Genomic DNA, 26810 nt, shown 5'->3' on the forward strand with positions numbered 1-26810 from the left:
AAAACGTGAAAGGGAAGAAACCCAAAGTTGCTCAGTTTTGAATTCCTCCCCGTGGATGCTGCCTGACCTGCTGAGTTCCTCCAGCATTTTGTGTGTGTTGCTCTGGATTCCCATCATCTTAAGAATCTCTTGTGTTTGTGTTTAAATTGTCGATTGTTGGAATTCTCTTGATGAACACCACTGATTGACGTATGATGACTTTGTTTTCCAGTTTCTGCAGAATGGGGAGGACCTCAGAAAGACACAGGAGCGTTTAATTACTCTTGCACATTATGTCAATCAGGTAATGGAAATGCAACGCCTCTCCCTGGTAATGGTCAGGTGAAAGGTTAAAGTCCACAATGCACCATACATGAACATACATGAACTGTATGTTTCCCGGTAGCAGTTCAGCGCAAAGACAAAAGCGTGTGCCATGGCTAGCATTCTAGCTGGCTGCATCACTGTCTGGTTTGGGAAGGGGGGCACTGCACAGGATCCAGGTAAGCTGCAGAAAGTCAGCTCCATCAAGGGCACTGGCCTCCCTAGCATCCAGGACATCGTCAAGGAGTGGTGCCTCAAAAAGGCATTGTTAAGGGCTCCCAACACCCAGGACATGCCCTCTTCTCATTGCTACCAACAAGAAGGAGGTACAGAAGCCTGAAGGCACACACTCAACAATTCAGGAACAGCTTCTTCCCCTGTGCCATCCAGTTTTCCTGAATGGACATTGAACCCATGAACACGAGCTCACTACTTATATTTTCTCTTATTGCACTACTTTTTAGTTTAAATTTTTTAATAAACAAACTATATATATACTTCCTGTAATTCACAGTTTTTATTACTATATATTGCACTGTACCTCTGCTGCAGAACAACAGATTTCGCAATGATGTTAAACCTGATTCTGATTACTATAAGTGTGTATAAACAAAAAGGAATAGCGAGGTACTGTCTATGTCTTAGCAGACCATCTAGAAATCTAATGGTGGAGGGGAAAAAGTTTCTCTGGATCATTGAATGTAGGTCTTCCCCCACCCCCGATGGTAGTAACAAGAAGAATGGCCTGAATGGTGTGGATCACTAATGACAGTTAGTTGGTTAACTAGGAGTGTTTGATGGCTCTGGGCCTGCACTTGCTGGAGTTTTGTAAAATGAGGAGGGATCTCATCGAAACCTATTAAATGTTGAAAGGACGAGATAAAGTGAACATGGAGAGGATGATTCCAATAGTGGGGGAGTCTAGGACCAGAGTGCACAGATTCAGAATAGAAAGACACCTTCTTAGAAAAAGAGATGAGAAGTAATTTCTTTAGCCAGAGTGCAGTGAATCTATGGAATTCATTGCCTCTGGTAGCTGTGGAGGTGAAGTCATTGGGTATATTTAAAGCAGTGATTCATGATTAGTAAGGGTGTCAAAGGTACGAGGAGAAAGCAAGAGAACAGGGCTGAGAGGGGTAATAAATCAGCCATGATGGAATAGCAGAGCAGACTCAATGGTTGAATGGCCTACATCTGCTCCTGTGTCTTATGATCTAACTCACAATGTGTTATTGCACAACATGTGTAAAAATCTTCACAAACCATTCATTGTGACAAGACCACTTTTTTATTGTCCGAAAATACCGTAGATGTCGGATTATAAGCCGCTACTTTTTTCCCACATTTTGAACAGCTTTGAACTCAGCAGCCTTTAATACGGTGTGGCTAATGCATGATTTTTTTCATGCCGCCAAAAACATTTTGCCTTGTAACAGTAGACCAATAAAATTGATGAGTAGTTCACAGAGGTCCAATGAAATTGTACGATAAATCAAGCGCACTTTCACAATTAAATTATTGTAAATCAGTCATTTGTACTCACCCTCATCAACATGGAAAACACTCGAAGAAAAGCATTGTGCTGCCTTTATGGCAGTTATTTAGTTTATAATATTTTCGCTTAGTAATTCATTTTCTAGTTAAAGTTAGAAGTGTTTTAACTATATTTGTTTTCTGTACTACATCGCGGGATGCTATGACGTCACACCCGGTTTCGCCGCGTCTTGTGGGAAAAATGCCAGTTTGCGATAAACGGGAAGGCGGGGGGCGAGCACATTACGCGAGCGGCATTGGATCTGAGCGAACGCTGCTTTTAAGTTAAAGGCGATCAATAACTTTTCCTGGTAGGCTGCAGTATATATATTTTTTATCAGTCGTTAGGAGATATTGGAATGTTGTTCAGTAAAAAAGTATACACAACGTATATTTAAAAGTAGCCGCGTTACAGGCACGGTTCGAAAAAAAGCATTTGCAATATGTATTTGTTTATGTTACCATATGGATTTAATTAAAAGTTAAAAAATCCTCACGTGTAATATCTTTCTGTGTAAATATCTCATATTACAACGTGGGACACCTGCGGCCGAAAATCCGGTGCGGCCGAAAATCCGGTGCGGCCTAAAATCCGGTGGGGCCTGTACAAGTAAAAAATTGATTTTCTTTCTAAAATTAGAGCCAGCGGCTTTTAATCAGGTGTGCTCTGTAGTCCGGAATCTACGGTAGTTGTTTATGACCTCTCTGCTGTATTTGAATGAGGAAAGTCCAGGAAACTGTGTGTAGGGAACCTCATTAACACCATACCTCTACACAGTAAGTCATATGTGTATGAAATAAATTAATTTCATTCTGTCAATTTCATTTCATTCATTAACACCATCAAAATCTCAAGACTTTTAGTAATACCATAGTGTGGAATCAGCTATAGGAGGGCAGTTTGTGGAAGACAAGAGAAAGCAAGGAAAAAGATAGTTAAATAGGCCAGGCTTTGGAAGGAAATAATACAAATAATAATACCATTATGTGATACAGAATCCTGCCAAACAGAACTCAATGGTAAAAAAAAGTAAATAAACAGTTCAGAAAAGTTTCAGAGAGCCACAATACTAAACACCTCTAGAATAGTCAGTAAGTTCCTAGCAAAATAATAACAAAAGTAACAACTTTATTGGGCCTATGCATCACAGAAATGAACCATTCGGCCCACTGTGCAAATGATGACCTTTTCACTCATCTACACTAATCCCATTCGGCTGCATTTAGCACATTGTCTTCCTTTAGCTAATTCTCCACCATTGTATCACTAAGCATCTTGTGATTTCAATTGCGTTCATTATGCCCACTATACAAACAATGCCTTGGTGTTTTCTCATTCAATTGCTACAGGGATTCAGTGAGGTCATAAACAATTTTTTTTTGGACAATAAAAGGTTGGTCTTGCCACAATAAATGGCTTGTTGAGGACCTGATGCAGGCAAGTGAGATTAGTGTAGATGATCACAAAGATCGGCATGGTTATTGTGGGCTGAATAGTCCATTTCTCTCATGTACCACTTGCTTCAGGCCCTGTGTTCCAGTCAGAAATAAAGGAGGGAGGAAATTAAAACAATGTTGCATGTGAATTTGCTAAGTTCTTGTGCATATAACACTAAAAAGCTTTACTTTAATTTTGCAGAATTACAGATTCTAAATGCACATTTGGATCCACTGTTTTTTTTCAGATTTACCAAAAGCAGTTAGATATCCAGATTTTTCTAGTTGGTATTGAAGTCTGGACAGACAAAAACAAGATTGGCTCCAGTGAAGATACAGCCGATGCTCTGGAAAAATTCATGCAGTGGAGAACCAAGGAGCTGGTGCCAAGGAAGCACCACGACAATGCCCAACTTATCAGGTAGATATGGGACTGTATCACCTGGGACATAGAACTTAGAACAGTACAGCGCGGTACAGGCCCACGTTATTGTGCCGACCTTTTAACCTATTCTAAGATCAATGTAACCCTCGCCTCCTACATAACTCTCCCTTTTGTACTAACCATGCTCCTAATCTAAACTGTCCCTAATGTATCTGTCTTTACCAGCACCCCCGGCAGCACATTCCATATAATCACCTCTCTATGTGTGAAAAATGTGCCTCTGATATTCCCCCTATACTTACATCCAATCACCTCAATATTGAGCTCCCTTCTATTAAGCTATTTCCATTCCTGGCCCTAGTTGTGTTTAAAAAAACTAAGTTCTGATTCAGGAAAGTTCATTGCGATCCACAATCCAGTCCCAATGTCAAAATCTATCAATCGCACACACTACTAAATAGAATTACAAAGGAACAATAGCAAATAAATAGTTTTGGTCAGAGCAGTTAATGATATAAAAGAATCCACACCCTTTCCTTCCAGTATATCAGAAAAAACGTAAAGTAAAATTAGATTACTTGGCTCATCGACTCTGCTCTGCCATTCCATCATGTCTGATTTACTATCCTTCTCAACCCCATTCTCCTGTCTTCTCCTCATAACATACGAATCAAGGGTAGGAACAGAGCTCACTGAAGTCCAAACAATCAAAGCAAATTTATTATCTAAATGTTTTGGGGTTCTAACATTTTTCTGTCATTCATTCTTTGGGGATTTTTCTCTCAGTTTCGTGGATGTCTGAGAAGGGTAAGGGTTTCAGGTTGTATATTGTATACAATCTGATAGAATGATCATCTTGTGATGCACTCAGACACATCATCAGTGCTATAACCTGGGGTCTCAGTGTATTTCAGGTCTTTCAACATTAGAACCCTCGCCTGGGTGACCCAGCCAGGGTTGATCAGGCCCCAACTTCAGTAACATTCTGTCACGGATTACTCCTCCTGATCCACAGCCGTTTCGAAGCTCACTCTGCTGCCTCTGTGGTATTCCTGATGTTTTTCCTCTTCTGGGCTCATGAGAATGTCTATCCAGCTGTAGGCTTGGCTGAGGGATTGACCAGCAAGCCCTCTGCAGCCAACCTTCATGCGCATACAGTGCGCCCGCTACCCCTTGCTGCAGCGCTGCTCCAGCAAGTCCACCGAGTTTTTCCTTCCATGGGCCTCCTCCGTCCAGTCTTCCTGGGGAATGGTCAGCTCCAACATGCCCACCTGCCTGGATGACTCTGACAGGAACACCATGTCGAGCATTGTCAAGGAGATGTGCACAGGGGATCTGAGCTGTTTCCATAGGCCACTCTCAGTTGTCAGTCCTTTGCTCTTCATCTAGACTGGAAGGTAGAGGGGAGGTTGTATAATGGGGTGGTGCAACGCTGGCAAGCGATCCAGGAGATCCAGGAGAGGAGAGGTGGAATTGAACAAGGTGTTCATAGCCGAATTTGGAATACAATGTTAAGTTTTGGTCACCTTGCTTTAGGAAGAATGCTGTTATGCTGGAAAAATACTTATGAAGATGTTGTCGGTACTCCAGGGACTTGAGTTATGGAGAGAGGCTGAGCAGGTTGGGGCTTCATTCATTGCATGAGGGGAGCACGAGGGGTGATCTTAGAGAGGTATATATAGTCATGACAGGCATTAGAAAAGTCATTGTGCATGGGTTTGGGGAATTAATAACTAGGTTTAAGGTGAGAGGGGAAAAGTTTTTAAGGACCTGATGGGCAACTTTTTCACCAGGGAATGGTCATTATGCTGAATAAACTGCCAGGAGTAAGTGGTTATATTTATAATGTATTTGGACAGGTATCCAGATAGGAAAGGTTTAGAAGGATATAGGCCAAATGCAGGAAATGGGATTAGCTTTCATGGGAATCTTGATAGGCATGGACCAAGTGAGCCCAAGGGCCTGATTCCATGCTCTGTGACCAGGAGCATCATCAGACTGCATAGTGCTGCAGTTTTCCACAGTGACACTAAAAGGAGCTCCAACACAGCATTGCTCTCAAAACAAGTCCTTGGCAGCCCTGAACAGTCTTGTGCTTGATCCCTGGTCTTGTTTGTTGATGACTGGAACACCCTAGGAAGAGCCCTCAGAGATGTTTATTTGGTGATCTCACTGAGTAGTTTAATAGGGTCGATGTTTCCCCTGCACGAGATGTACAGAAAAGTGTACACTTGACATTCATAAGGGTTTGGATATTCAGGAATCAGCATCAGGTTTATTATCACTGACACACGTTGTGAAATTTGTTGTTTTACAGCAGCAGTACAGGCAAGATATAAAAATTACTGTAAATTGCAATAAATGAAGAAAGAAATAATGCAAATAAAGGGACTGTTCATGGGTTCAGAAACCTGATGACGGAGCAAAGAGGTTGTTTCTAAATGCTGGCTGTGTGTCTTCAGGCTCCTGTACCTCCACTCTGATGGTAGCAATGAGAAAAGGGCATGACCCAGAAGGTGAGTGTCCTTAATGATGGATGCCGTCTTCTTGAGATATCACCTTTTGATGAGGGTTGAGCCTCCCATGATGGAGCTGTCTGAGTCTACAACTCTGCAGCCTATGCATTGGAGCCTCTGTACCAGGCAGTAATGCAACCAGCCAATCTGTAGCAATTTGATATATTCTTAGATGCAGAATGGAGGAAATATGCAGGTTAGAGGTAAGAGGAAATTTCTTCACCCAGACGGAGGCGAGTCTTGGAATTATTGTACTGCAGTTTTCATGGTTGGCATGGATTGCTTGGACACAAGGGACGGTTTCCATGCTGCGTGACCCTCGTTGGACCCTCTCTGAGCCACAAGCTTGTGGTGGTTTGGAGGCTCACATGCCTCAATGACCCAGAGAGCTGTGTCGGTCAGAGTCGGGCCATTATGCTTTGGCTTTTGGTAGGATCCCCCATGCTAAATGGATCAAAGTGTGGAGGCCCTACTAAGAGTAATCCGCCAGTCTTCCGGGTTTGGGGGTTCAGCTCAGGGCTAACAACCCTGACTAGTAAAACAAAATTGTTACGGAAACAGCAGTGAAGAACCCTTCTTCATCTGAGTGTGACAGTATTCCAGAGTCTGTAGCCGGGACTTGCGTGACTGACAGTAGTGAAAACCGAGAGGAAGCTACTGACGTGATGAGGTGAACACTGCCAGAGAGGATGGGCCTACATATGATCGAAATAAACTGCAAAGAGTTTTCATCATAGGCGCTTGCCTCTGGAATATCCAGGATATTTTCAAGGAGCAGCGGCTCAAAAAGATGGCATCCATCATTAAGGATCCCTATCACCCAGATCATGCCTTGTTCCCATTGCTTCCATCAGGACGGAGGGACAGAAGCCTGGATTCAGGAATAGCTTTTTCCCCTCTGTCATCAGATTTCTGAATGGACATTGAACCCTATGAACACTACCTCACTACTTTTTTATTTATAATTTTGCACTTCTTATTTCAGTTAACTATTTAATATATATACTTACTGTGATTCATATTTTTCTGTTATTATGTATTGTACTGTATCGCTGCTGCAAAGAGCAAATGTCGTGACAAATGCTGGTGATATTAAACCTGATTCTGATTGCTGCCCTAAATGCCATTGGCATAACAGGCAAAAGAGAAAAGAGAGTTTTATATAAAGCTTGGCTTGCCTTGCACTGACTAATGTTGTCTTCATTGACTCCCTTCCCCCCGCAGTGGTGTGCCTTTTCACAGGTCTCTGGGACAAGCCTACCTCAGCAAGATGTGCTCGAAGGAGAGAAGTGGAGGAGTTGTCAAGGTATGACCCAATGGCATCTATTCTCTTTCTGCCAATCCTTTCAAATAGAACATAGAAGAGAATAGCACAGGAACAGGCCCTTCGGCCCACAATGTTGTGCCGAACAAAATAAATTAATAATCACCTGGCCAATTTCTCCCGCCGCTGTCTGTAAGGAGTTTGTACATTCTCCCTGTGACTGCATGGGTCTTCTCTGGATGCTCTGGTTTCCTCCCACAGTCCAACGACTACCGGTTGGTAGGTTAATTGATCAATGTAAATTGTCCCGTGACTATGCTAGTGTTAAATGGGGGTTGCTGGGCAGCATGGATTGAAGGATTGGAAGGTCGTATTCTGTGCTATATCTCAATAAACAAAGTAAATAAATAAATTCTTGCATCTTGCTGAGGTGGGTCCATATCTTCCACTTTCCTCACATTCATCAAAACGTCTCTTAAAAGTCTCCAATGTATTTATCTCTGCCATCACCCCAGGCAGTGGATTCCATTATGTGTAAAAAAAAAACTTTGCCCCTCATGTCTCCTTTGAAATTACCCCCTCTTACCTTAAATTCATATTCTCCGTTACTGGACATTTCAACCCTGGGAAAAAGATACTGTCTGTCTACTGTCTGTCTGTCTGTAGTAGTTTTGCTACAACAAGTGTATGGGACATTGGAAAAAAAGTTGAATTTCCCCATGGGGATGAATAAAGTATCTATCTATCTATCTATCTATCTATCTATCTATCATCTACTCTAACTACTTTGCTTTTGACTGGGCACAAATAAACAGCATGCAGAGCCGAGCGTGCATTAGGAGGTGCAAAGAGGTCCTTGTATGAATCGGGAGGTATCGTACTGATGGAATTTTTCCACTTTTGCAGGATGACCAGGATTACATCAGAGAGCTGGCTAAGTATGTTGCCCATGAGATGGGTCACAATCTGGGAATGCATCATGATAGACCTAATTGTCACTGCCCTGTCTCTTCTGGGGAATGCTTACTGGCGACAACGATTGAGTAAGAGCGATTAATGCTTACCTTCTTGCACTTAATTATCTCTGATAGACTGAGTTGATTTCAAAACCGTTCATTTTCAAGGACTCTTTAACCATATGACCATATAACAATTACAGCACGGAAACAGGCCACCTTGGCCCTTCTACTCCGTGCCGAACGCTTACTCTCACCTAGTCCCACTGACTCTTTATCTCATTATCTCATGTTCTTGGTATCTATTGCTATTTATTTTTATTTGCATTTGCACAGTTTGTTGTCGTCTGCACTCTGGCTGATCTTTCATTGATCCTGTTATAGTTATTATTCTATAGATTTGCTGAGTATGTCCACAGGAAAATGAATCTCAGGATTGTATATGGGGACATATATATACCCTGATAATAAATTTACTTTGAACTTTTGACTGAGCTGTATTATGGTAGTTAAAGGAACATTGGAACCCTTGTAGTTATAGTGAAGGTTACTGTAACACTAGGTGATGTCAGTTAAACTAGCCATTTGTTACTCTCACTGACTTCAGTGGGACCAACACACATAGACTGCCAGATCAGGTTAAAATCATTCCTATTGTACAGTGTAGCCTAGAGTCTCGAGACACGGTCACATTGACACAAAACGCCGCACTTTGTTGTGACAATGTATCCTTTGAAGTACAGCAATAATCGTTTAGGTAAGTGATTCTGATCCCATGTTAAGCAATGGCAAAGTATCAGACTCGAGTTTATTATCACTGATATACCGTATGTTGTGCTTTGTTCTGCAGCACCAGAGCGCAGTATGTAAACATACATTATAAATTACAATAAGGAAAATGTACACAGATGCAATACTGTGCAGAAGTCTAAAAACCTATACAGTATATAGCTAGGGTGCCCAAGACTTTTGCACAGTTCTGTATTTGTCAATGTGGAGCAGAGAGCAAGTTTGTAAATCTGGCAGGAGTGAAAGATGCTGGGAATGGTGAGGGTGGAGCATTGCGGGAGGGGCATGGGGACAGGTGGCAGAGAAGGAGTGCCGGGGCGGGGAGTTGGCGCAAATAATTGGTTTATTGATCATTACAGAATGTCTCTCTGGTGCTTCCCACTCCCTCCCCTCTCCCTTCTCCTTTTTCCAACTGTAATTTCCCTCTCCCTGCCCCCTTCCCACTCTCAGTCCACAATACAGACCTATATCAGAATCAGGGTTATCATCACTCACATATCTCATAAAATAAGATTTTTTTGTAGCAGCAGTACAGTACAATGCATAAAGTTACTACAGTACTGTGTGAACATCCCAGACACCCTGGTGTGCTCTCTCTCTCTCTCTCTCTCTCCCTCTCTCTCTCTCTCTCTATATATATACACACACACACACACACACACACACACACACACACACACGTGATTGATAAGTTTGTGGCCTAAGGTAGAAGGAGATGAGTTATACAGCTCTCTTTACATGCACATGCAGTTCAACTCTTTGAGTGATTATGCAGAAAGTTTGAAGTTAATGACTCATCTTCTTCTACCTTAGGCCACAAGCTTATCAATTACCCCTCGGGGGGGGGGGTGTGTGTGTTCCTAAGACTTTTGCACTGTACAGTATATAAATACTACATGTATAAAATATATATTATATAAAATATTATTTTGATTAACTTTAATGATGTAATATGATAATTCAAATAAATATGATTACTTTTTTGCAATATATACATTACGGTGCAAAGACACACACACACGCGTGCAGGTGCACGTGTTCTGTGCACTAAATTCTATGTTCTGGTTTCCATGTTAGTCGATGTAACTTGAGCCCTTTGGGTTGATGCCGCTGGCTACCTAGTCTGAATAAGAGGATGACAATTCCTCTGGAGTTGAACATGAAGGGATGATAGAAACAGGTTTTCAAGTGGCGACTTCCCCAGTAGGACCTCTCTGTGGCACAAATTCTTCACAGGATGGATGTCACTTGGGTGAGGGGTGAGGAGAGCTATGCTGGAGGACTCTAAGAAGGAGCAGAATTATCTTTGAGGAAAACGTCATACAGAATTACAGAATATCACAGAATGTGGCTGATAGGAAGGGGTATAATTTTAAGGCAATTGGAGAAAAATATAAGGGGTTTACAGAGAGTGGAGAGGGTGTGGATTGCCTTGCCAGGGGTGGTGGAAGAGGCATTTATGACATTAGGGGCATTTATGAAACTTAGTTAGGCACAATTATCTATCTATTTGTTGAGGCCCTTCCAACCCCTCGAGCTGCATTGCCCAACAACCTCTAATTTAACCCTAGCCTAACCACTGGACAACTTACAATGACTAATTGACCTACTGACCAGTGCGTCTTTGGACTGTGAGAGGAAACCAGTGGATCCGAGAAAACCCACGCATTCCACGGGCAGGATGTTCAGACTCCCCAGAGGTGACGCTGAAACGGAACTCCAAACTCCAGTGCCCTGAGCCTATACAGCATTGCGCTAACCGCTATGCTACCATGATGCCCACATGGAGGATAATAGAGTGGAGATTATGTGGGAGGGGGCAGGTGAGTTTGATCTTAGAGTAGGTTAAAGGGTGGGCATGAAACCATGAACCGAAGGGCCTGTACTGTGGTGTAGTGTTCTATGTTCTAGAATTGTACAGCAAGGATGATATTTAATCCGTTACGTTTGTGCCTGATCTTTACAATAATTCGCTCATTAATTCCACTCCCTTCTCCTTTCTCAGATACTTATATTCCTCCCATGTTCAGTGTATAAATAATCCCATGGAAACTGCATCCAACACTGCTGCATTCCTCAGATCTTAACAACACGTAGAACATTTCATCCTTTATCAAACCCCATGTCATTTTCTCCTCTGTTCAATCTCCCCCCAACCTCCCCTGCCTCAAGGTGAACAACACCAGCATTGTCAAAAGTCACTTATCTTCTTTTGCACTGAGGATATTTTCTTGGCCTAGTATCCTCTGATATAGTCATGCAGGCCTTTTGGCCCAACTGGTCCATGGCAACCAAGACCCCCATCTAAGATAGTCCCATTTGCCTACATTTGGCCCACATCCCTCTAAACTAGGACCCATACCATTAACCAAGGGGTCCATGGACCCTGGGTTGGGAACCTCTGCTCTAAACCATTCTGATCCATGTACTCCTCAAGTATGGGGCTGTGCAAAAGTCTCAGGAACATATATAGATCTAGGATGCCTAAGAGTTTTGCATAGTACTGTGTTTGCAAACATGGAGTGGAGAGTGAGTTTGTAAATCTGGCAGGAATAAAGGTTGTTCGGAATGGCGAGGGTGGATCGCCACGGGATGGGTGTGGGAGAGGTGGCAGAGAAGCAGTGCCAGAGACAGGGGGGTGGTGCGCATGCAGACATGCCCAGTTCTGAGGCACCAGGCAGGGCCATTTGATTCCAAACAATTGGTTGATTGATCACCTAGGATGGCCCTCTGGTGCTTCCCACTACCAACCATGATTCTCCTCTCCCTGCCCCCTTCCCGCTGTCAGTCCACAATAGAGATTCATATCAGAATCAGGTTTATCATCACTCACATATGTCATGAAATTATTTTTTTTGCGGCAACAGTACAGTGCGATACATAAAATTACTACAGTACTGTGAAAAAAGCCTTAGGCACTCCAGCTATATATATGGGCCTAAGACGTTTCATATACTGACCACTCTCCGGGTGAAGAAGTCCCTCGTGTGTCTGTTAAATCTTTCCACTCCTGCCCTAGACCTGTGATCCCTAGTTCTTGATTCTCCAACCCGGGGATAAAGATTGTAGGCATTCATCCTATCTGTAACCCTCATGATTTTACACTTCTCTCTGAGATCACGCTTCATTCTCCTATACTCCAATTTTAAAAAGTCCTGACATACTCAAGCTTTCTCTTTTGCTCAAGACCCGACAAGATAAAACTTGTGACACACACAGCACGCAGGAGGAACTCAGCAGTCAGGCAGAGAGGAATAAAGAGTCGACGTTTCAGGCCGAGACTCTTTGGCAGGACTCTATACAAGTTTTATAAACACAGTCTTTTGAGTTTAAAAAAACTTGTAAATCTCCTTTTCACACTTTCTAGTTCAATGCTGTCTTTCCTAAAGCAGGGTGACCAAAGTTAAACACGATATTCCAAATGCAGCCACAGTAATGTCTTGGGCACTAATATTAATGTATCAATAAATCTCACAGTGGCTAAACTGCAGTTTCCCCAAGAATGATTTATTCCCCAAAAATGATTACGGACCCTCTAAGGATTTACATAAGCTTTACTTACTTCTATTTGCCAACTGAGTTCATTGTTTTTTTTCCTCCACAGGTCAACAATGAATCCAATATTCAGTGATTGCAGTAAGAAATTTCTGAACAGCTTCTTGAGAAGATTTGACATCAGTTGCTTGAAGGATCGGCCAGCCACCTCCATGGTGAGTGTGGGAATCTCACATTGGTGGAAGAAATATAATGCTATTTCCTTAACCAGTTCCATGGGACTTTTCAAATCACAAGATTTTATCACAAGGAGGTCCTCAGTATCAGTTATTTATTTATTTATTTATCTATCTATCTATCTATCTATTTATTTATTATAAAATTGCCGGGATGGAGATGTGTCTCTCCTAAAGGAGATATAAGGTGCTCCTTCCCTCCACTAGCCTGCAGGTTACCCTTGAGCAAGGTGTAGCAACTACTTAGCCTCCACGATCAGGGTCACATGAAGCACTGGGAGAGGGTAGTAGATGGTCGTATGAGCTGCTGGTGCATATCACAAGTCCTGGTTTTGTGACCACTGATGCCAGGGAGATAATCTCTGAAGGGCAACACTCAGAAGATGCTGAAGGAACTCAGCAGTTCAGGCAGAATCAATGGAAAAGAGTCATCAGTCGATGTTTCTGGCCAAGACCCTTTTTCAGGACTACAAATGAAGGACGAAAATGCCTGAATATCAATACTCTGTACAGTAAAGTATTGATAATGTCTAGGCTCACCCGTCTTCTAAAGACATTGCCCAGAAGAAGGCAATGTGGCAAAATACTTCTGTAGAAAGACTTTGCAAGAACAATCATGGTCATGAAAAGACCATGATCACCCATGTCATATGACACGGCACATAATGATAATGATTTATTATTATAATTACTTTTGATTTGTGCAGTTTTTCTTTTGCACAATGGTTGTTTATCAGTGCAGTTTTCACTGATTCCATTGTATTTCTTTGTCTTACTGTAAATGCCTGCAAGAAAGTGAATCTCAGGGTTGTGTGTGGTGACATATACGTACTTTATTAATAAATTTACTTTGAACTTCGAGACTGCATACGCTGGAATAGATCAGCACACAAAAAATGCTGGAGGAACTCAACGGGTCAGGCAGCATCTGATGAACTGATGATGTTTTGCGCCGAGACCCTTCACCAGGACTGGAAACAGTGGGCATCTTAGTGCTTCTACCCATTTTCTATCCTGTCCCATCGATACAGACCACTTCATCACATCAGTGCATTGTGAAAGAACGAGGCAAAACAGTAGCAGCTACAGAGAAAGTGCAGTGCAGGTAGCCAGTAAAGCACAATGTAAGGTTGAGTGTCCATTCGATTGCACTAGGAGCCTGAAGACCAATACTCAATATTTTAGAAACAGCTTCTTCCCCTCTGCCGTCAGATTTCTAAACAGTCCATGAACCCATGAATACCACCTCACTATTCCTCTTATGCATTTTTTTCCTGACTTTGTCACCGGCATTCAGATATGGCCCAAATGTGGAGAGAGAGAGGGTGAAGCGGGTCCATAGTTCACAGACTTTAATGCGAATGAAATTTTAAGAGAAAGGAAAACAATAAACTCTAGGCCAAAACAGAGCCATTAACTAAACTCCCAAACAGAAAACTAGATGCCAACACGGCGGCAGAAATGAATATCTAAATACAAAACGAACACAGCTCGTTTCCAGCGTCAGTCGAATTGATAGTCCACTTTCCAGACTAGGCCAAATGTAAGCAGACAACGTAACGTTGCTCGTCTCAAAAAGCGCTACAACGAAAAGATGGGGGTTAAACATAGACAGAAGGAAACAGAAATTAGCACGAATGCAATTGCCGAATCTGCTGCGCAGTGTCCTTAGCTGCAGACTTATTTTTTATATATTGCACAGTTTTGCTGCTGCAAAGCCAGACACTTCATGACTGTTTCTGATAATTATCCATGCTAGTTTTAGACATTTCTGCTGAGGGGAAACAGTCCCTTCTAGCTACCCCATACCCTCCCCTAGCAGATCCCTGCTCAGCCATCCCACCCCCAAAGAAAACAAGCACAGTCTGTCCTCACAATGAATCACTGTATCTCAGGTTAATATTTCGATATTCTGTTGAATTTCTGTTACACTCCCAGTGTTGTTACGTCCTTTACAAGGGTGTGGCATGGTAGCGTAGTGGTTAGCAGAACATTATAACAGAGGCAACAACCTGAGTTCAATTCCTGACACTGCCTTTAAGGAGCTTGTATATACTCCCTGTGACCACGTGGGTTTCCTCCAGGAGCTCTGTTTTCCTCCCACAGTCCAAAGACGTATGAGTTGATCGGTTGATTGGTTACATGGGCAGCATGAGCTCAGCACCTATTACCGAGCTGTATCTCTAAATTAGATTAGATTCAACTTTATTGTCGTTGTGCCGAGTACAGATACAAAGCCAAATGAAATGCAGTTAGCATCTAACCAGAAATGCAAAGAGTAGTGTTATTTACAAAATAACTGTGAATAAAAAGTAAGTGCTACAGCATACAAATATAAAAGTACTGAGACAGTACAATATGGGTACAATACTGATGTGAGATTCAGCAGGGTCACAGCCTCAGGGAAGAAGCTCTTCCTGAGCCTGCTGGTGTGAGAGCGGAGGCTCCTGTAGCACCTACCAGATGGGAGAGAGTAAAAAGTCCATGGTTAGGGTGAGATGCAACCTTGATAATGCTCTTCGCCCTGCCCAGGCAGCATTTATGGTAGATGTTCTCAATGGTGGGCAATTGGGTGCCGATAATCCGCTGGGCAAATAATACATAAATAAAAATAAGACAACACTGAAGCTGATATAGATGCTTTAGATACATAAAGGTTGTATCGTATGCACATACAATTCCTAAATGGACTTTGAACCCGTGAATGCTACTTCACGTTTAAAAAGAATATATATTACTTCTGTTTTAAAACTATTTAAAATCTATTCAATAGATGTATATATATATATATATATACTTACTGCGATCAATTTGTTTATTTATTTGTTTGTTTACTTATTTTTCTTTCTATACTATGTACTGCATTGAACTACTGCTGCTAAGTTAATGAATTTCACGACACATGCCGGTGATAATAAACCTGATTCTCATTCTAAAGGATTCACCTGCTATCTATCCCTGCATCACTGGCAATGTATTTATTTAGGGACCAAGGGTGATAGGTTTCACTATTTTGTTTTACCAGAATATCACGGTGGCATTAATAAAGGAAAACAGTTCGATGAATTTGAAGATTGGTGAGTACCAAGCCCGAGGATCTCAATTGGGAAAGTGAGAATAGATGGGTTAACCAATGCCATGCTCGCTGGACAGTGTCATTGGGTTAATATTACTGGGGGGTTGTTGAGCAAACAGACTGAAGGAACTTAGCAAAATGACTGGAGGATTTATCTATCACACATCGAGTTGAAATAGGAAAGCTGAAGGAAACTGAAAGGAAATTGGAAAGTGGAGTAGTATAGATACACTCAATGGCCACTTTACTAGATAGAGGAATGGAACCCGTTGTGGTCTTCTGCTACCGTAGCCATCCACTTCAAGGTTCAATGTGTGGTGTGTTCAGAGATGCTCTTCTGCACACCACTGTTGTAACGCCTGGTTATTTGAGTTACTGTCACCTTCCTGTCAGCTTGAGCCAGTCTGACCATTCTCCTCTAACCTCTCTCATTAACAAGGTGTTTTCTCCCACAGGACTGCTGCCCACTGGATGTGTTTTTTTTTTTGTTTTTCGCATCAGCCTTTGCAAACTCTAAAGACTGTTGTGCAGGAAAATTCCAGAAGATCAGCAGTTTCTGAGATACTCAAACCACCCCATCTGGCACCAGCAATCTGGCACCTCTCTCACTTAAACATTTCCCCAACCCTGGGAAGAAAGACTACCCTATCTATGCCCCTTGTGATTTTGGACAACTCTATAAGATCACCCCTCAGTCTGTGATGTTCCATGGAAAATAACCCCAAGTCTGTGTAACCTATCCCTATAACTCAGTCACTCAAATCCCGGCTATTACTTTGCAAACCTTTTCTGCACCACTTCCATTGTAATTGCATCACTTCTATATCAGAGTGACCAAAACTGAGCGCAATATATGTAGGACATAGGAGCAGAATTAAGTCATTTGGCCCATCAAGTCTGCTCTGCCATTTCATCATGGCTGATCCACCTTTCCTCTCAGCCCCATATTCCAAGTGTGGCCTTGCCAGGGTCTTTTACAATTGAGTCTTGTACAAATATCCCCCCTTCTTGCTATGTAAGTTCATGAAAAGCAAAGTAGGAAGCTAGAAGCCATTTCTCCAACCCAGATTATAGATGACTGGAATATAGAGTACTTTCCCAATATTCTGGCTGACACACTGCACCATTGGCGCTGGAATTGGATGAGTACTTGCTAAGAGCTTGAATGCAAAGGGTGAGGGCAGTAGAATGGGATGAGAGTAGAAGGATCCATATAAAAGGGCAGAACAATCTGATGGGCCGAATGGTCTTCTCCATGCTGCAGTCGCTGCCACCGAGTTCACTGATCATGGACGTCCCTGGGGAACCTCCCTTTGAAGGGAGAACAAGCTGAAGCACTGCTGGATTGACTGATGATTGACTCCTTTGGGAACAGGACCCTGAGGAAAAACTTAGTTAAATTTCTTATAAGGTTATCACACACAATATGCTGAAGCAACCCAACAAGTAAGGCAGCATCTATGGAGGGAAATAAACATTGGATATTTTGGGCCAAGACCCTTCATCAGGACTGGAAAGGAAGAAGCCAGATAAAGACGGTGGGGAGGGGACGGAATACAAGGGGGAAGGTGGGTGGGTGTGGGAGGGGTGGATGAGGTCAGAAGGTGAGAGGTGGTATAGGTAAAGGGCTGAAGAAAAAGGAATTTGATAGGAGAGGAGACTGGACCATGGGTGTAAAGGAAGGAAGAGGTGTACCAGGGGGTGGTAGGCAGGTGAGGAGAAGGGAAGGGGGTAAGAGAAGGAGTCAGGGGTGGGAATGGAAGAAGAGAGACCAGGAAGGCTGATCTACTGAGTTCCTCCAGCTCTTTACGTGCAGAATTTCTTGTGTCCTTATAAGATTGGTGTACATAGAAACATCGAAACATACAGAGAAATACATCATTTGCATCAAATCAAATCAGCAAGGATTGTGCTGGGCAGTCTGCAAGTGTTACCACACGTCTGGCGCCAGTGTAGCATGTCCACAACTCACTAGCCCTAACTGTACATCTTTCGAATGTGGGAGGAAACCAAAGCACCTGAAAGAAAACCACACGTTCACAGGGAGAACGTAGAAACTCCTTACTGACAGTGATGGAGTCGAACCCAGGCTGCAATAGTGGTAGGCTTACCTCTTCGCTTGTTGATCGAGCTATTGCTCCCTGAGACTTAGGGTTGACCCCATGCAGTGATAGGAATCAGCCTGCTGTAGTGTGTCCCTGAAATTGTGAAAGTTGCAGCAAGGCAAGAATGTCCAGGCAAGGATAGTTTACAGATAGTGTACAGTCAACCCAGGCCTTTGAAGGTCACAGCTTCTCTTTGCACGTCAGGGGGCCACAGCCATTTGGCATACCGAGACAAGATGAGGATGCAAACAAAGGATTCTAGGGTGATACTTAATATTGGTCAGTCATTTTATTAATTCTAAAGTATTATTCGACTTTAGCATGGAGGTTGACTATTAACATCTGTATTATTGTAGTGTGATTGGTGATTGATTAAGCAAATAAGGTATTAGATTATACAAAAGTTTACTAGTTGGTTAATATCTGCATAAAAATAACAATTCTTTATTTAAGTTTAGTGATGGGCCACACCGTTCTCTGTGTGCTCAGTTAAGTAAAGTGTAATCAAAGGATGTGTGTAAGTTTTCGGAATCCAGTTAATTGGAGACAACGTGATCACCAGAGGGAGGGCAAAGAGAGTCCATGGAATCATCACAATAGTGACTTCAATGGGGATGGAGGGAAGATAGAAAGCTGGCAGAAAAGAGTGGCTTGGGGATTAAGGAATAGAAAAAGGCACATCGGGAGTTTAGCGGTTAGCGTGATGCTACTACAGCTAGGGGTGATGAATTTTGGAGTTCAGTTCTGGTGCCCTCTGTAAGACAGTTTGTATGTTGCTCTTGTATGCACATGGGTTTCACCTGGGTGCTCTGGGTTCCTCCCACACTCCAAAAACATATTGGTTAGTTAATTGGTCATTATAAATTATAGACAATAGGTGCAGAAGTAGACCATTCGGCCCTTCGAGCCTGCACCGCCATTCTGAGATCATGGCTGATCATCTACTATCAATACCCGGTTCCTGCCTTGTCCCCATATCCCTTGATTCCCCTATCCATAAGATACCTATCTAGCTCCTTCTTGAAAGCATCCAGAGAATTGGCCTCCACTGCCTTCCGAGGCAGTGCATTCCAGACCCCCACAACTCTCTGGGAGAAGAAGTTTATCCTTAACTCTGTCCTAAATGACCTACCCCTTATTCTCAAACCATGCCCTCTGATACTGGACTCTCCCAGCATCTGGAACATATTTCCTGCCTCTATCTTGTCCAATCCCTTAATAATCTTATATGTTGCAATCAGATCCCCTCTCAATCTCCTTAATTCCAGTGTGTACAAGCTCAGTCTCTCTAACCTCTCTGTGTAAGACAGTCCGGTCATCCCAGGAATTAACCTTGTGAATCTATGCTGCACTTCCTCAACAGCCAGGATGTCCTTCCTTAACCCTGGAGACCAAAACTGTACACAATACTCCAGGTGTGGTCTCACCAGGGCCCTGTACAAATGCAAAAGGATCTCCTTGCTCTTGTACTCAATTCCCTTTGTAATAAAGGTCAACATTCCATTAGCCTTCTTCATTGCCTGCTGCACTTGCTCATTCACCTTGAGTGACTGATGGACAAGGACTCCTAGATCTCTTTGTATTTCTCCCTTACCTAACTCTACACCGTTCAGATAATAATCTGCCTTCCTGTTCTTACTCCCAAAGTGGATAACCTCACACTTATTCACATTAAACGTCATCTGCCAAGTATCTGCCCACTCACCCAGCCTATCCAAGTCACCCTGAATTCTCCTAACATCCTCATCACATGTCAGACTGCCACCCAGTTTAGTATCATCAGCAAACTTGCTGATGTTATTCTCAATGCCTTCATCTAAATCGTTGATGTAAATTGTAAACAGCTGTGGTCCCAATACCGAGCGCTGTGGCACCCCACTAGTCACCACCTGCCATTCTGAGAAACACCCATTCACCGTTACCCTTTGCTTTCTATCTGCCAACCAGTTTTCTATCCATGTCAATATCTTCCCCCCAATGCCATGAGCTCTGATTTTACCCACCAATCTCCTATGTGGTACTTTATCAAATGCCTTCTGAAAATCAAGGTACACTACATCCACTGGATCTCCCTTGTGTAACTTCCTGGTTACATCCTTGAAAAACTCCAATAGATTAGTCAAGCATGATTTGCCCATGGTAAATCCATGCTGGCTCGGTCCAATCCTATCACTGCTATCTAGATATGCCACTATTTCATCTTTAATAATGGACTCTAGCATCTTCCCCACTATTAATGTTAGGCTGACAGGATGATAGTTTTCTGTTTTCTCCCTCCCTCCTTTCTTAAAAAGTGGGATAACATTAGCCATTCTCCAATCCTCAGGAACTGATCCTGAATCTAAGGAACGTTGCAAAATGATTACCAATGCATCCGCAATTTCTAGAGCCACCTCCTTTAGTACCCTAGGGTGCAGACCATCTGGACCTGGGGATTTGTTAGCCTTCAGTCCCATCAGTCTACTCATCACCGTTTCCTTCCTAATGTCAATCTGTTTCATTTCCTCTGTTACCCTATGTCCTTGGCCCATCCATACATCTGGGAGATTGCTTGTGTCTTCCCTAGTGAAGACAGATCTAAAGTACTTATTAAATTCTTCTGCCATTTCCCTGTTTCCCATAACAATTTCACACAATTCATTCTTCAAGGGCCCAACATTGTTCTTAACTATCTTCTTTCTGTTCTCGTACCTAAAAAAGCTTTTGCTATCCTCCTTTATATTTCTGGCTAGCTTGCATTCGTACCTCATTTTTTCTCCTCGTATTGCCTTTTTAGTTAAGTTCTGTTGTTCCTTAAAAATTTCCCAATCATCTGTCTTCCCACTCACCTTAGCTCTGTCATACTTCCTTTTTTTTAATGCTATGCAATCTCTGACTTCCTTTGTCAACCACTGTGGCCCCTTTCCCCACTTTGAATCCTTCCTTCTCCGGGGGATGAACTGATTTTGCACCTTGTGCATTATTCCCAAGAATACCTGCCATTGCTGTTCCACTGTCTTTTCTGCTAGGATATCCGTCCATTTATCTTTGGCCAGCTCCTCCCTCATGGCTCCATAGTCTCCTTTGTTCAACTGCAACACTGACACCTCTGATCTGCCCTTATCCTTCTCAAATTGCAGATAAAAACTTATCATATTATGGTCACTACCTCCGAATGGCTCCTTTACTTCAAGATCGCTTATCAAATCCTGTTCATTACACAACACTAAATCCAGAATAGCCTTGTCCCTGGTTGGCTCTCGTACAAGCTGTTCCAAGAATGCATCCCATAGGCACTCTACAAACTCCCTATCCTGGGGTCCAGCACCAACCTGATTCTCCCAGTTCACCTGCATGTTGAAATCCCCCATAACTACTGCAACATTACCTTTGCCACATGCCAGTGTTAACTCCCTATTCAACTTGCATCCAATATCCATGCTACTGTTTGGTGGCCTGTAGACAACACCCATTAGGGTCCTTTTGCCCTTATTGTTCCTCAGTTCTATCCACAGAGACTCTACTTCTCCTGATCCTATGTCCCCCCTTGCAAAAGACTGAATCTCATTCCTCACCAACAGGGCCACCCCACCCCCTCTGCCCACATTTCTGTCCCTACGATAGCACGTATACCCTTGTACATTCATTTCCCAGGTCTGATCTCCCTGCAGCCATGTCTCCGTTATCTCAACAACATCATAGTTACCCATTCGCACCTGAGCTTCAAGCTCATCTGCCTTATTTCTGACACTTTGTGCATTCAGATATAGAATTTTTAGCCCATTTCTCCTCTCTCTGTTTAATTCGCTGCCTATTGTGCTTAACCCAGCTCCCCAAACTCCCATCGGGCTAGACGCCCCTTGAATTTTGTTGTCCTTCCTAAATTTACTTATTCTTTCTGCACATTTAACTCCATGTTCCATCAGACCATCCCTCTGTACACGTGTCCTCCTTATCACTTGTTCCGCCTCACCTTTCTCTACTACACACTTAATATTCCGGAACCGTGTAGTCCCCACCTGCCCTTTATTCTTCATCTCGCTATCCTCTCTCGCATTCTGGATCCCTGCCTCCTGCAAATTTAGTTTAAACCCCCCCGAGAAGCACTAGCAAATTTTCCTGCAAGAACGTTAGTACCACTCCAGTTCAGGTGTAAACCGTCCTGTCGGAACAGATCCCACCTTCCCTGGAACAAAGCCCAATTATCTAAAAACCTGAAGCCCTCCCTCCTGCACCATCCTCTCAGCCACGTATTAATCTTTATAATCCTCCTGTTCCTTGCCTCACTCACACGTGGCACAGGTAGCAATCCTGAGATTGTTACCCTGGAGGTCCTGCCCTTCAGCTTTGCACCTAACTCCCTGGACTCACTACGCAGGACTCCCTCACTCACCCTACCCACATCGTTGGTCCCTACATGGACCACAACATCTGGGTTCTTGCCCTCCCTCTCGAGAATAACCTGCACCCGATCTGAGATGTCCTGGACCCCAGCACCAGGGAGGCAACATACCATCCGAGACTCCCGATCTTCCCCACAAAATCTCCTATCCGCCCCCCTGACTATAGAATCCCCTATCACTACCACTCTCTTCTCTTCCCTCCTCCCCTTCCTAGTTGAGGGTCCAACCTCAGTGCCAGAGACAAGACCATTGCAACTTGGTAGGTCATCCCCTCCAACAGTATCCAAAACGGTATACTTATTTTTGATGGAAACGGCCACAGGGGTGCTCTGCTCTCTCTGTCTGCTCCCCCTGCCCCTCTTGACTGTCACCCATTTGCCTACCTCCTGTCTTTTCAGTGTGACTACCTCAAATTTTCATGTGATGAGGCTGGAGTTAAATACAGTAAGGACGTTGCTGGGTGGTGCGGTCTGAAAGGCCTCCTTTGTGCTGTATCTCCAAAGAAACGAACTAAATGAATGTGATAATGTGCATCAGAATCAAAACAGGATGAATGTTTCAGAGGAAAGATATTCGTACCATCAGCACTTCTTTTATCTATCGACAGGTATTATTGCCTCCGCTTCATTGGTTCTTTTCATCTTTGCGGCAGTTGATATATTGCTTTTCCTGAAACACAGAAGAAAAGAAAACCGCGCGAGCAGCATTCAGCACGTTTCTAACCACCTCCTTCCGCAAAGCGTCGTCTAACCAAAGAACTGCAAGTGATGTAAAGGGGCAAGCTCACACCGTTATTTCAAAATAATTGATTCAATGAGCCATTATCATTCATTCACTACCTCATCAGATAAGGCAGCAGAGCATAAAATCATTCGCTCAAACTGATCTCAGAGATGAGTGAAACAGAGAAAAGATCTCTGCCATCAAGTTTGCTCCAATAATGTAAAGATGTATGGTCAAAATGTATGATCTGTCATTGCTAACCATTCAAATCAACCTATGTCCACTGAGGGAGAATTTTTTTGTAAGTATCTGAATGTTTGAATCATTCATAATGGAATATTTTATAATACAGTAGTGCCAAAAGGGTTTGATCCAATACGCATCACAGGGATATAGTCGTTGTTCTTCACACTCCCATCAGGGAGGAGGCTATGGAGCACACATGTCAGGACCACCAGACTCAAAAAAGCAATTACTTTCTCCAAGCAGTAAGGCTGGCCAACAACTCCAGCCACTAACCCACCCTTCCACTACTTTATCATTTCCTGTCAGGGTCACCCCTGTGCTTGGCATCACTTTATGGGCATAAAATCAATCTATGTATATAAGCTATCTCACGTATTTATATTTATTGTGTTTTCTTTTGTTACACATTGGATCTGGAGTAACAATTATTTCATTCTCCTTTACACTTGTGTACTGGAAATCTTGAAGACTGGAAACATCCGTAGTACGTGAATTGAACCAAACTGACCTTGCACTATCTGCTATTAGTTTGTTATGAATGAATTGGTAGAGAAAGAAACATTCAGATTTTTCAAAAAAAAGACCAACTGTGAAGAATTTGATTTCTTTTATAGTGGGTAAGAAATGAATAGATTTTAATATACAGAGGGACCTTGAGGTATTTGTTCACATGTTGCAGATGCCTATGAAAAAATGGGAGCAGAATTAGGCCATTTGGCCCATCGAGTCTGCTCTGCCATTCAATCATGGCTGTTTTGTTATCCCTCTCAACCCCATTCTTCTGCCTTCACTCCATAACCTTTGATACCATGACTAATCAAGAACCTATCAGCCTCTGTTTTAAATATACCCAATGACTTGGTCTCTGCAGCTATCTGTGGCAATGAATTCCACAGATTCACCACCTTCTGGCTCAAAAACATCCTACTCATCACTCTTCTAAATGGAATGTCGTTCTACATTGAGCATTCAGTTACAAGAAGCAATTATTTCAGTGTGTGTGGACTACAGCAAGTCTTGCTGCAGCTGTATAGCCTATGGTGAGATCCAACCTAGAATACAAAAAGAAGGATATACTTGCTTCTGGGGAAGCATGGCACAGATAGATTCCTCAAAGTTGCCATGCAGGTTGATAGGATGGTTAAGAAAGCCAGTAATATATTGGCCTTCATTAGTTAGAGTGCTGAGTTCAAGAGTTGTGAGATAATGTAGCTCTTTAAAACCCTGGTTAGACCAAACTTGGCATGTTGTGGTCTGTTCTGGTCGTCCCATTATAGGAAGGATATGGAAGTTTTAGAGAGGGTGCAGAGAAGATTTGCCAGGATGCTGCCTGGATTAGAGAGCATAAGTTCTAGGTTGAGTAAACCAGGGCTTTTCCCTTTGGAGTGAAAGAGGATGAGTGGTGACTTGGCAGAGGTGTACAAGATGTTAAGAGGCATCGATGAAATGGACGGGCAGAAACCGCTCCCAGAGTGTAAAAGGTTAATAATTTCAGGAGAATTGGCAAGAAGTATGGAGGGAGGTCAGAGGTCAGGTTTTTTACACAGAGAGTGACAAGTGTGTTGAACGCCCTACTAGGGTGGTGAGCACTGTTCCCTCTAAGCTGTGCGGCTGCAAGGTAGCTGCTGTGTTCCCATGCACATAGCCTTTGTTGCTGTGCAGATGGAATTTCTTTTTTTTATAATGTTATTGTAAAATGCCGCACACTTTTCAGGTCACGTAAAAATTTCCTGCTCAAAGCAATGGTTGGTCCACTCAGCCGTGTAAAATAAAAACTAGAGGGAATGTTGTTTGTTGCGAGATGCAGGTACATTATGAGCATTTAAGAAATTCTTAGACAGGCATATACACTCAATGGCCACCTTATTAGCTATAAAATAAAGTGGCCCCTGAGTGTATGTCCATGGCCTTCTGCTGCTGTACCCCATCCATTCAGGTTTTGATGTGTTATGCATTCAGAGATGTTCTTCTACACATCACTGTTGTAATATGTAGTTACTTAAATTACTGTTGCCTTCTTGTCATCTTGAACCAGTCTGGCCTTTCTTCCCCGACCTCTCTCATTAAGAAGGCATTTTTGCCCACAGAACTGCCACTCAGTGGATATTTTTTTTAATCTCATACACCTTTCTCTGTAAACTCCGGAGACTTTGGGTGTCCTTCATTGATTAAATTCAGGGTCTTTGGAGATATTGGGTTTTAAGAATGGATGGAAATTGGAATTAGATGGTCAGGTGGATTGAAGGGTCAAAATTAGTCATGATTTCTCTGAATGGCAGGTAATTTGCAACCCACACAAAATGCTGGGGGAACTCAACAGGCCAGGCAGCATCTATGGGAAAGAGTGAACAGTTGACGTTTCGAGCCGAGACCCTTCAGCAGGACTTTACTCTAGATGGTGAGTTCCTGCAGCAGTTTGTGTGTGTTGCTTGGATTTCCAGGATCTGCAGATTTTCTCCTGTCTGTGTTGGGTAATGTTGAATGGCTTATGCTTGGTTGGATTTTTCATGTTCTCAATTTAATGAAATGTGAATTTCAGACAAGAAGTAAGGTCATACCTCAATTTCGACTTTCTTGTTTAGATACTGTGAATCTTAGTTCTATAAGTGTAAGTGGTTGTTTAACCAGACTTACTACTTCATTACAATACAAACATAATGTTGGAATCAGTTGTTTTTTTATGCTTGCAATGACATCTTTGTTAAAGTAATGCAAGACTAAAATCATAATATTTACAAACACAATTTGTATTTTTTTAAAATTAGGATATTTTAAACAATATGTGCTGTTGTCTTCACCTACTGGTGGGAAAGAGGTACAGCAGATACATAACAGTTTATCAGCTTTTTCATTTTTCATTGGGTATGCATTAGCACTGACACATGTGCTCTGACTATGTGTCTTAATTGGTCAGTCCTTATCTCAGGGATATTTCTTATGTGAAGTATAAAAGTGCCAGTTTTTGTAAAGGTGCCATCTTTGTGTCTTTGTTTTTTTGTCTTTCTTAGCTTCATATGCTCTGTATCTGTTCTTTTGTTGAAACTGTTAAATAAATTATCATAAAGCAACAAGTTTTCACTCATTCTTAGACTTCAAATAAATTATCATAAAGCAACAAGTTTTCACTCATTCTTAGACTCCTAACAGAACCTGGGGATCAGAAAATCACTGAGGTCCCACAGTGGTCACAGGTATGATCAAACAATAGACGAGATACTTGTGTACTCAGAGAAACAGCATTAATATTGGGTGTCTGGGGTCTCCATCCCCGGAAGCATTTAGACAATCTGTGTGAATTACTGTGTCACAGCAAAGCTATCTGAAAAACATCACATACAAATAATGTCAACGAGTAGCAAAATAG

The 26810-nt window shown here is 42.6% G+C and overlaps 1 protein-coding gene across 2 annotated transcripts in view; it reads left to right on the forward strand.

Annotated features, from left to right (window-relative positions):
• Positions 1-26460, forward strand: part of LOC140726144 (snake venom metalloproteinase BjussuMP-2-like) — a 68007-nt gene extending 41547 nt beyond the window's left edge. For both annotated transcript variants that reach the window (XM_073042117.1, XM_073042118.1), the window contains exons 8-14: positions 212-283; positions 3522-3694; positions 7399-7480; positions 8345-8481; positions 12788-12893; positions 15940-15991; positions 23085-26460. In XM_073042117.1, coding sequence (XP_072898218.1) covers positions 212-283; positions 3522-3694; positions 7399-7480; positions 8345-8481; positions 12788-12893; positions 15940-15991; positions 23085-23227 — 765 coding nt within the window. In that variant the 3' untranslated portion in view covers positions 23228-26460. The remainder of the gene's footprint in view (positions 1-211; positions 284-3521; positions 3695-7398; positions 7481-8344; positions 8482-12787; positions 12894-15939; positions 15992-23084) is intronic.
• The last annotated feature ends 350 nt before the right edge of the window (positions 26461-26810 follow it).

Source organism: Hemitrygon akajei, chromosome 4 (assembly GCF_048418815.1).
Source record: "Hemitrygon akajei chromosome 4, sHemAka1.3, whole genome shotgun sequence".
NCBI classification, from domain to species: domain Eukaryota; kingdom Metazoa; phylum Chordata; class Chondrichthyes; order Myliobatiformes; family Dasyatidae; genus Hemitrygon; species Hemitrygon akajei.